The sequence below is a fragment of the Schistocerca serialis genome, chromosome 4 (assembly GCF_023864345.2).
Source record: "Schistocerca serialis cubense isolate TAMUIC-IGC-003099 chromosome 4, iqSchSeri2.2, whole genome shotgun sequence".
In the NCBI taxonomy this organism is placed as follows: domain Eukaryota; kingdom Metazoa; phylum Arthropoda; class Insecta; order Orthoptera; family Acrididae; genus Schistocerca; species Schistocerca serialis.
Window position 1 is genome coordinate 492724885 of NC_064641.1, and position 12319 is coordinate 492737203.

The 12319-nt window shown below is 39.1% G+C and overlaps 1 protein-coding gene across 1 annotated transcript in view; it reads left to right on the top strand.

The window, feature by feature from the left end:
* The window catches only part of LOC126475214 (probable sodium/potassium/calcium exchanger CG1090), a 114255-nt gene extending 104844 nt beyond the window's left edge, over nt 1-9411 (top strand). The window contains exon 9 of the mRNA XM_050102873.1: nt 9315-9411. Within this exon, the coding sequence (XP_049958830.1) occupies nt 9315-9317 (3 nt within the window). The 3' untranslated portion in view covers nt 9318-9411. The remainder of the gene's footprint in view (nt 1-9314) is intronic.
* Nucleotides 9412-12319: the final 2908 nt, after the last annotated feature.

Below are 12319 nucleotides of genomic sequence, written 5' to 3' on the forward strand. Positions count from 1 at the left end.
TATTTCATGTTGAACGACAGGAAGTGTCAGTAACATTTCTTATTGTTGTTGGTGCTCTGGCACTGGCAAATGTGCAGTCATAATTATGGGCATTCTGTTCAATGTTCTGCGCATTGAGAAGCAATACAATCCATCCACATCCAATTTTCATCATTGTTTGAGTTGGATTACAAAAGGCTTTGAACTCTCACACCTACATGGCATTCAAACATTCTGCAGGACCATGATTTTTAAAGTGTGTCAAATTGTGTGAGCACTCAGAGATAAAGTTAAAATCAAACATGGAATAATGACAATATTATGAAAGTATTATGAAAAAAATAGATTGCTGCTCACCATATAGTGGAGATGTTGAGCCACAGACAAGCACAACAAAAAGACTACCAAACATGTAAGCTTTCAGCCAGAAGTCCTCCTTCTGAAATAGCCAACATACATACACACTCATATTCAAGCAAACACAGTTCACACATACATGACCGCTGTCTCTGGCTACTGAGACTAGACTTGCAGACTGGCCTCGGAAGCCAGAGTCTGTTTCAGTAGAAGGCCTTCTGACCAAAAGCTTACTTGTTTAGTTGTCTTTTTGTTGTGCCTGTCTGTGATACAACACCTCCACTATATGGTGAGTAGCAATCTATCCTTTTCATAATATTAGAGATAAAGTTAAGTTGTAGTTGGACAGACTGGAACAGCAGCAATTGCTTTCCTCCATCTCTCTTAATCAATAAGCCTCTAATTTGATGGTAGTGTGAAAGCTGGGTGGCTCCCTTCACATGTGATGATTTTAAATTTACAGTTAATATACAAGCAGTAGTAGATTCATGCCAATAGCCACGCCCTGACCAGCTCTTTTCTAAATTATCCGGAAGTCAACATTTTTCCAAAACTGGATCGCATTGAAGTTTATTTTTACCTTCCATTAGACAAGCACTGAAAATTTTTTATCTTGAACACCCCCACTGGTCTTTATGAGTACATACAATATATTCATTCAGAATTGTCAGTGTGCTAGTCATATTTGAAAGATTTTTGGGACAGAGCATCACAGCATTTGTGTCCAAAGCATTAACTCCTAAACTGAAAATTACCTTTTGCTTCAGATATGTCAGCACTAACAACTGGCAATTGTCATCTTCTTGAATTTGTAGCAGGAAACCCTGACACATTTGAAGTTGACATCATTGGATGAAGAAGCAACAGAGGCCCATTGGTGCTGTGGCCAGCAACTTGATGGGTCATCCATTGTAGACATGCTGGAGGACCTGCTAGAGGAATGCTCACACCTGGATGTGGCTGGCAAGATTGCTATTGTAACACATTAGTGGATTACTAGTTTCAGCAATATAAACTGCTGTTTTCATATCCATAAAGCCAGACAGTGGTGGTTACATCATACAATGATTTAAACCACTCTGTTACAAGAAGAACATACAATGTGCATAACACAGTTGAGACATTACACTACCATGCCGGATGTGCAACCATAATGTATGTACAACTTAGAATTCATATGGCAGATAATAATGTCATTTTATGGTTTAATGTCATGTTGGCCAGGACACTGTTATATTGCCAAAACTAGTAATCCACTAATGTATTAACATAGTGATTTTGGCAAATAAATAAAAGTTTTCATGAAAAGACCAGAGTACAAATTTATAATTAGCCTCCTGCACTGACTGAATATGCCAGGTAATTGCAGTTTCTAGAACTGACTGGAAAGTCTTCAAGGATTACTCTGTTCGGGTGTACATCTGGAAACGGACCCAAGCAAGGTCAAGACATTTCAGTGTTGGGTGGACAGACAGTAGTATATAAAGTACTGACAGTTTGATAAGTACAAGACATTCTGATGCAGGCAATGGACAGTGCATTCTGGGGTCTAAGCTCTGGGCACAAACAGTGATGACAATGGCTTATGATCCATAATTAAATCTAAATAATTAAATCCATTATTAATCTATCCACACAAAAGTCTACAAAATTTGTGCACACCAGAAATGATAGCAAATGCCTCTTTCTCAGTTTAGGAGTTAATGCTTTGGACACAAACAGTATAGGTTTTTCAGAACCACCAGCAAGCTTATGAGGCAGGATGGTATTGATGCCAGCCAGTGAGATATCTATCGGCAGAGTTAATGGCAAATGAGACTAATACATCTATAAACATGGCACAGATAGATTGCATAAGTTCAGTGTTTGAAAAGTCTTCTTACATGCCTCTAACCAATGAAAAAGAACCTCCTCCTGGTGTAACTGATTTAGTGAGTAGATGATAGAAGCTGTCCATGAGATAAACCAGGCATAAAAATTGTGTCTAAAGACACTTACTGATAGGTATTTTGTTCATTGCTGTGGCCTGTTCTTGCATAGGCCAAAGGCTGCCTTTACTGAGAAGGTAGCCAAAAATACATAACAGAAGGCTGTAAAGAGGAACATTTTGAAAAATTACACTTGAGGCCTTCATTTGGAAGCACTGTGAAAATGAGACACAAATTATGTAAATGTTTTCATTAGTACATCCCATTACCAGTCATACAGGTAGTTGACACAGTATTAGACACTGTGATGCTCTGTTCCAAACATCTTTCAAATATGACTAGCACACTGACTGTATGTACTCATAAAGGCTAGTGGGGGTGTTCAAAATAAAATAAAAAAATTCATTGATTGTCTAATGGAAGCTAAAAATAAACTTCCCTGAGATCTACTTTTGAAAAAAAGTTGACTCCCAGATAGTTTAGAAAAGAGGTGGTCAGGGCATGGCAATTGGCATGCATCTACTACTGCTTGTATATTGACTGTAAATTTAAAATCACCACATGTGAAGGGAGCCACCCAGTTTTCACACTACTGCCAAATTGGAGGCTTATTGATTAAAAGAGATGGAGGAGAGCACTTGCTGCTGTTCCAGTCTGTCCAACTACAGCTTAACTTTATCTCTAATATTATGAAAAGGATAGATTGCTACTCACCATGTAGCAGAGGTGAGTTGCAGACAAGCACTGTTATCTGAAACAGATAACGCATGCACATGCACGGGCGCGCACGCGCGCCTACACACACATTGAAGCCAATGCAGTTCACACACACATGACCACTCTCTCTGGCTTTCGAGGCCAGTCTGCGAGTCTAGTCTCAGCAGCCAGAGACAGTGGTCATTTGCGTTTGAACTGTGTTTGCAACAGTGTGTGTGTGTGTGTGTGTGTGTGTGTGTGTGTGTGTGTTTTGGCTATTTCAGAAGAAGGACTTCTGGTAACACAATTTGACACACTTTAAAAAATCATGGTCCTGCTGAATGTTTGAATGTCATGTAGGTGTGAGAGTTCAAAGCCTTGTGTAATCCAGCTCAAACAATGATGAAAATTGTGAGTGGATAGACTGGGGAGTTTCAAGAAGTATTGTGGTAAGAATTGGTACATTTTAATCTGACAGTGTGAACTTGCAGGCCTATTGATGATGCTTTACAGTATATGGGCTTTCAATTTGTAAACAATAAACATCAGTTCTACATAACTATCACGATATTAAAAATATGAGATTGAAAATTTAATTACACAGAAGGTTTTGTTGCCCTCCCCCCTCTGTCTGTATCTGCCATCCTTTAATTCATATATCTTTGGTTTTTCACTAATTTTTCTTTGATTTATCGACTTCTGGTTTATTATTAGTGCTTTTTGTCATTTGAATCTGTATTGTTAGTTTGTTGTCTCATAAGAATCTTCTCCTCTGGCTTAAGTGTCTCTTAATCTTCAATTATTAACTACTTTTCCGTTCCACAGAATGAGTTGGTACAATGGGTAGACAATTATGTAGCAGAAAAAATATCAAATACCCATCTAATAATTTTTATTTAGTTGTTCTACAGTTTCCTTCAACCACTCCAACTAGATGCCAATTGGATCATGGCCAGTCCCTCCAAACATTATTTCCCACCCGAGGCAATGCCACTTCTCTGGTGACATTGATACTGATGAAGTATCTGCTCTAGCAGAATAGAAATATGGAAAACAATTTATTGGACTCACCAAAACAAAACAATAATACAGTCTCCAAAAGAGCAATAGACTCGATCCCAAGTGCAGATCATCACAAAGATAAAATAACAAATAATAGAAAAGACCCGTCTCTTCACAGGGAGGGATCACAATGAAACAATTCTACAATGTCAATAGATTTGTTGACTAAACCAATTCCATCCACAAGAGATCGACCAGCTAGAAGAGGCTGCCAGTGTGGCAGCTCTGTAGACTTCCCAAGTGGTGCATCGAACTGCCCTTTGCCGACATTGTGTTGCCCATTTGGCAGATGTATCTGCCAGATCTATTTGCAATCATGTGCCTAGCATATCAAAGCAGTTCCTTAGCTATCTGTAACCTCTGGTGAAGGAGTTCCACAGGCTCCGCAGTCGGGTAGCAGTCCCTGGTGGCCGTTGGTGGAGACCTGATGTTGTGTTCTGTCGTGCCTGTCGGTAAATATTTGTGTAACAACACAGACAATGTAGGTTTTCCTGGTGAATATACTCCCTGTGATGCAGGCATCCCATGTTAATTGGACGTGAAGTGGGATGCCGATGCAGTAGGTGCTATGATGTATGGAGTGGGTGGCCACAGCAGATGAGACATAAACTTCAGTTTTCCATTTTCTTCCTCCCACTGCCTGTACTTAAGAGATGCTAGTCTATCTCAAATATTAACCATCTGTAATTTTTATTTAGAATCATAAGTGGGTCTGAATTACAGGACCAGTCTCAAAAACTTGTTGGGTCTTAAAAATACCGTAAGTTGGTAATTCATGGTATTACACTATCTTAAATCTGTTATTTAATAGTAATTACAATGACACCTGAGAACTCCTCTGAAAATCTGGGTTCAAAGAAAGTCATGTGCACCGTATCTTCAGCCGTTATTCAACTTTCTTGATGCTCACATTCCATAAAGTCTCCAAATTATAAAATATATTAATCAAAGTTATAACGTGCATCTGCAACAAAGAGGAATTAACTCAATGTTTTACATATGAAATTTCATAAAAAACTTAATTCTGGAAGAAAATACCGAATATTGTAAACAAGTGTGAGTAAGATTCTGAGATAAAGCTAATTTTGTCATGTTGTAAAAGTGAAGCAGATGTACCACATACCATTACGAATTGTAGCCAAACATAATATGCTATATTGTGTGACATAATAATGAGCAAACATATTTATAACTAAGTTATTACTACACTTGTTTCTAGATTGGTATGTAAGCAGACTACTTTCTGACTTTGGTGAAGGATGTCACCAGAAGTATTCTAGTTCTACTATCATTTCCCACACTGCTGTCATCCAAGATTGTGATGACTTTCAGTGATGATAAATTAAATTTTGTGTCCATCAAATTTCACAATCTTACATTAAATACATAACTGAACCTCTTTGACGTAGATATCAACATTAACATGAGAGATGTAGATTTGCTGTTTAGCTGATTAAACAACTCATTGTATCAAACATATTATTGAATCAAACTGCAACGCAGGACTCCTCACAGCATAGTGGCACAAATAATGCGTCTCCAACTCGTGTAATTACTGAATGCCTCAGAAATGTCATATTTCAGCATCACCTTTATGGCAGGCATAAAGTTGAAAACTTTTGTAACTTCTGGGACTCAACACAAACTATTCTTTCCCTGTATGACAGGTGAGTTATGGAACTCAGTACTCAGAGAAAAAATTCCACCACTGTTTGATACAGCCGGGAACATGGCATACCAACAGGCAGTGAGTGCATTCAGATACAGTATAAATAACAAGAAATGTCACAGAAGAAGGTGGGAGCCTGTAATGTGAGGATGGAAGCTAACTTTGTCATAAGCAGTGTCCAAATAAACCCATTTACATCCAAATCAAAGTCCAAACATATAATGAGGTAACCAGCACATTACTATAATACTATATAAGGGATGGCTTCATTTATAGTATGTGAACTGGCTCTGTGGCAATAGGGCTTGTGTATTAAAGGTGTTCAAGAGGCCAAAGTATCTGCCCACTTCAGTTGCCTAAAGAGGTCCCTTTCAGGTTGCCCATGATGTGGGGACACTGACCACCTCAGAAGTGACTAACTGATTCCACCTCCATATCCCTTTGCAGTGATGGAGTGTCATTGTCAGTAGCTGGTGGGGTACAGTATTCTTCCCCTCTTCAGTCATAGGGTTGGAAATGTCCCAGGTGGTAACTGGATGGATGACGAAGGGGCTCAGGTAACGCTGAAATGGTGATAAAGGGAAAGCCCATCCTGGACAGTGTGGTGGTAAGGGTGCTATGCTGGTGTCTGTCACTGGTCATATAAGAAGATAGAGTAAACTGGGTAGAGGTAATGGCTCAGTCTCCATGGGTTCATCCCTGTCTTCATTGGAGCTTTCTTGTTGCCACTGAAGTTGGCAGAAGTGTAGCTCATAACTGTGTGAAGGCTATTGTGGTGACAGCAAAGACAAGAAGTAAGCTCATTACTTGTGCCGGGTGTTAGACCTCTTATGTGCTGAGCTACAGTGCCATTCAAAAATATGATCTTATCTTTTTCTCATCTAACATACATTTTATCAGTAGCAGAAGTCAATAAGGTCTTCCACAAATTACAGCGACATCTCTCACAATGCGAAAAAAGTGGTCCAACTAAAACATTCATATTTCTTTAAGTACTACACGAATATGTAATAAAAAATGATGGTTTATATTTTAAAAAACGCGATTGATATCCTTTTGACCTATGGAAGCGCCATCTTGTGGGCCAACCATAGCACCATCTGGTTTCGCCCTTCAAGCTAGACGAGTTTTGTTCTTTGTAGTTTTTTCGTTTGATGCTTATTTTGTGAGATATTTGGCCCGGTCACTATCAATGGACCACCTTGTATACTCCACTTCATGAGCGGTAATTTGTCTCATTTTCACCAATGTAGACTTCGTAGTGCTTCCCCTATTAAAAATTGTTACCTTAGAAAAGAGAAGATTTCTTGCTAAAATGCCTTACTGCACTGGACGTACACTCCTGGAAATTGAAATAAGAACACCGTGAATTCATTGTCCCAGGAAGGGGAAACTTTATTGACACATTCCTGGGGTCAGATACATCACATGATCACACTGACAGAACCACAGGCACATAGACACAGGCAACAGAGCATGCACAATGTCGGCACTAGTACAGTGTATATCCACCTTTCGCAGCAATGCAGGCTGCTATTCTCCCATGGAGACGATCGTAGAGATGCTGGATGTAGTCCTGTGGAACGGCTTGCCATGCCATTTACACCTGACACCTCAGTTGGACCAGCGTTCGTGCTGGACGTGCAGACCGCGTGAGACGACGCTTCATCCAGTCCCAAACATGCTCAATGGGGGACAGATCCGGAGATCTTGCTGGCCAGGGTAGTTGACTTACACCTTCTAGAGCACGTTGGGTGGCACGGGATACATGCGGACGTGCATTGTCCTGTTGGAACAGCAAGTTCCCTTGCCGGTCTAGGAATGGTAGAACGATGGGTTCGATGACGGTTTGGATGTACCGTGCACTATTCAGTGTCCCCTCGACGATCACCAGTGGTGTACGGCCAGTGTAGGAGATCGCTCCCCACACCATGATGCCGGGTGTTGGCCCTGTGTGCCTCGGTCGTATGCAGTCCTGATTGTGGCGCTCACCTGCACGGCGCCAAACACGCATACGACCATCATTGGCACCAAGGCAGAAGCGACTCTCATTGCTGAAGACGACACGTCTCCATTTGTCCCTCCATTCACGCCTGTCGCGACACCACTGGAGGCGGGCTGCACGATGTTGGGGCGTGAGCGGAAGACGGCCTAACGGTGTGCGGGACCGTAGCCCAGCTTCATGGAGACGGTTGCGAATGGTCCTCGCCGATACCCCAGGAGCAACAGTGTCCCTAATTTGCTGGGAAGTGGCGGTGCGGTCCCCTACGGCACTGCGTAGGATCCTACGGTCTTGGCGTGCATCCGTGCGTCGCTGCGGTCCGGTCCCAGGTCGACGGGCACGTGCACCTTCCGCCGACCACTGGCGACAACATCGATGTACTGTGGAGACCTCACGCCCCACGTGTTGAGCAATTCGGCGGTACGTCCACCCGGCCTCCCGCATGCCCACTATACGCCCTCGCTCAAAGTCCGTCAACTGCACATACGGTTCACGTCCACGCTGTCGCGGCATGCTACCAGTGTTAAAGACTGCGATGGAGCTCCGTATGCCACGGCAAACTGGCTGACACTGACGGCGGCGGTGCACAAATGCTGCGCAGCTAGCGCCATTCGACGGCCAACACCGCTGTTCCTGGTGTGTCCGCTGTGCCGTGCGTGTGATCATTGCTTGTACAGCCCTCTCGCAGTGTCCGGAGCAAGTATGGTGGGTCTGACACACCGGTGTCAATGTGTTCTTTTTTCCATTTCCAGGAGTGTACTAACCGTGAAAACTAGTGTCATACGTAAGGTTGTTTGTGGAGGGCTAAACTGAATGTGAAGCCAAAATAAATTCTGGTGAATTGCTCTAAATTGTTTCCTAGATGGTCAATTTTGTTTATGTACCTTTTTTGTAGATATTATTTAATTTTTGTATTTTTTTTACTTTTTTAAAGTAAATAATTTCATGTATTACATTTAATTAAATATATCATTGTAATTAATTGATTATTCTAATTCATGTATTTGTCAAAAGTTGTAGATACCTATTTTTTAAGGAAATAGAAATTATTATATAGCAAAATATTTATAATGATGTAATTATTGTGTATAATACAAAATATTTAATTACATATTTGATTAATATAGATAGTATTTAAAATAATCAATTATATCAATTACAGTGATATAATTGGTTTTTAATTAAATGTATTATGATAAATATAATTATTATTTTATATAATACATGTAATTGTATATTATTACATATTATATTAAAGAATAAATTGTACTGATTTAAATAATATATAGTATTTGATCTTCCTTTATTAATAATAGAAAAGAAACATTAAACTATGTGGAACAATGATATAATATAATTATTGGGATACTAGACCTATCTTTATCTTTATTTATATATAATAGAGAAGTAGTCGTCATATGGAAAATGTGTTCTGTTTTTTTTATTTCTTCCTGAGCTTTTCTTTTTGTCTTACTTTTTATGATTTTGTAACTTAATCAATTTAAGTTAATTATAAGAATTCGTTTATTTGGAATATATTTATTTGTTCAAAAGCTTTTTTCTTGCTTTTTCTTTGTTTTATTTGCAAGTTTTGTTAAAATGTTTTTTTATTCTTTTGCAGTAATTTGATTTGATTATACAAGTGATCTTGGAATTAGTGACTGATGCAATATCAGCATAACTCATGCCAGCGACTGTGATTATACAACTGACACAAGTGAATATTATTGGTTAAGACAATTACAGACCATTTTGGTTTTAAACCATGGTTTATGAGGTGAAATTTAAAATACACATAACTTTTTTTATGAATCTGTGGAACTTAAATAACAAACTAAGATTGATATCCTATTATTTTTAATGTTGATTTTTGTACCAGGGTACAGTTAGTCCAGGTCTTTAAACTCAAAGAATTTGGTGGTATGAGGGTAAGTCAATTATTAGCCACAATTTAGTTATATTTTTGTTTATTTTGACAGTACTGTTGTTTTACGTTGATGACCCATGCTTTGATTATTTGTTGTTATATCTTTGCAATTTTCAAGCTGCTAGGTTAGTTTTGCTATTGCTGCCATGCTGTTAATCATGATTGCTCCACTGTCTATTTGCACCAAGGAAGAGCAACATTCATTGATCCATTTTTTGTGGTCGGAAGGCATATCAGGGGCCGAAATTCATCAAAGACTTTTGGTACCATATGGCAACAGTGTTTTGCCACAACAGAGTGTCTATGAATGGATTGAAAAATTTCAAAATGGTCACACAAGTGTTACACATGATGAAGGAGCCGGACGACCATTTAACGCCACAATATAGGAAACCATTAAGTGCTCACGTGAAGTAATTCTCTTAGACAGACGATTAATTATTGATGAAGTGGCACATCGTCTGCAAATTAGTCATGGTTCTGCCTACGAAATCATCCACAACAGACTTGGGTTTGATAAAGTTTGTGCAAGATGGGTCCCAAAACAACTCACACAGTTGTATAAACAAATGCTCTTGGACATCTGCTAAAAACATTTGGATCACTATGGTAACAAACGGGACAACTTCTTAGACAGGACCATTACTTGTGATGAAACATGGATCATTCATTATGAGCCGGAGAGTAAATGGCAGAGTAGGGAATGGAAACATCCAAATTCGCAAGAAAAAGTGCAAGACCCAACCATCCACAGGAAAACTGATGCTTACAGTGTTTTGGGACACACATGGGCCAGTACTGGAACATTATAGGGAGAGGGGCATAACAATAAACAGTGTACATTACAGTGAGATGCTTATTGCCAGGCTAAAATTGTGTAATTTGAAGCAAACATCGAGGATTGCTGTCAAAAGGTGTTGTGTTGTCGCACGACAATGCCTGTCCACGTACTGCAGCCCACACTGCTGAAATGCTCCAGAAACTCAAATTTGAAGTACTGGATCATGCTCCATATAATCTCGATCTTGCCCCTTCTGACTATCACTTGTTTGGTCCACTCAACAGGCATTAAGAGGCCGTCGATTTGCCTCGGACGAAACAGTGAAAGAAGCAGTGCATTCCTGGCTTGCAGCTCAACCGAGAACCCTCTTTAAGGAGGGCACCAGGAAGCTTGTACCACGATGGACCAAGTGCGTTGAAACGCAAGGAGACTAAGTCAAAAAATGATGTTCTTTCCTATTTGATTACAATAAAATTTTATAACTACTTTGCAGATAATAATTGACATACCCTCATATTTTGTTCCATTCAGAGGAACCTACCCCATGATTGGTAATGCACAACTGCCTGTAGTTAATTAATAGTTTACCTCATGTCATCTAAAGCTGTCTCTAGAGCCGCATTGAATTTTTTCTCCATAGCTCATGACTTCTAACATCTGGTTTATAATAGTGAAATTTTGGAGTTGATTTCAGGAGTACTACTACGATGCTACAATAATGTCTCAATATGTGGAATACCTCCTCATTTATTAATCCAAAACATAATGAGGAAAAATTATTTATCAGAGTAGTTCTATATGAGAGCCAGTCTAAACCCACTAAAAACAGCAACAATTGTAGAATCTGATTATGACACATTGTACACCACAATATACAGAAAATAATACACAGCATTTGTTTCCATGTTTCTTTAGTAGTTCAAATCACTTTTTCATTAGTAAAAATTAAACTTTTAAACATTTTATTACATAAAGTGAAGCACTCATGATTAATATTGTGTCACATCATAGGGGTCAATTTTTAATAAGTGTAATTATGTAGAATCAGTATGGGTAAAGTCTTCAGCATTGTCAGATTGGTTTCTTAATCAGTTAAACATTAAATATAAATACTGGACATTATGGACCTTGGCACCAAGTTTGATACAGAATTTCCTACAGTTTATCATGACTCAAGGACATCTCAGTATTGCTTTCCCACATTCCTGGTGTATATGGCATGACCATCTGTCACTTGTGGAGATGGTACCCTGTCTTCTTTACCTGCTTGTATCACTATCACAGCATATGTAGTTTTGCACAATATGATAAATTACAGCCCACAAATTGGCATAAATGCCTCAAGTTACCAAAGTTTATAGATGTGTACAGTGTGGATAGCAATTATGCCAGCATTCTTTATGGGCCTCAACAGATCATGTTTCATGTAGCTGCTCTACAATACTGGTTTAACTTCTCTGTGGTGCAACACCTTGCCTAGGTTTGAATAAAGTGAAATGGCATTACCTGAGCTGACAGGCCTCGACCATAGCCGGTGTTGTGGCAGTCCTCCGTCTTCTGGAGATGAAGATGAAGGTGAGGATTCTCTGTTAAAATCCTTGTCCTCTCTACTTAAAGCCACTAAACTGTTTGTTTTAATTTAACTCAAATTATTAGCTGTAAAATTTCACAGTACAACTGGACAAAATCTTTCTGATCACTTCACTGCCAGAATGTACGGTTTTACAAATATACACAATAAAATGATGTTTTTGGTCTGAGAAACATAACAACATTGTATGAAAATTATTGGTTCATCTTAAGTGCAATTAAACATTGCCACTAAAATAAAAATTTTACTCTTAATTTAATGTAAAACCTATCTTTATCTCTCTCTCACATATTCCCTTTCTAAGAACGCTTAGGTCATTCCACACAC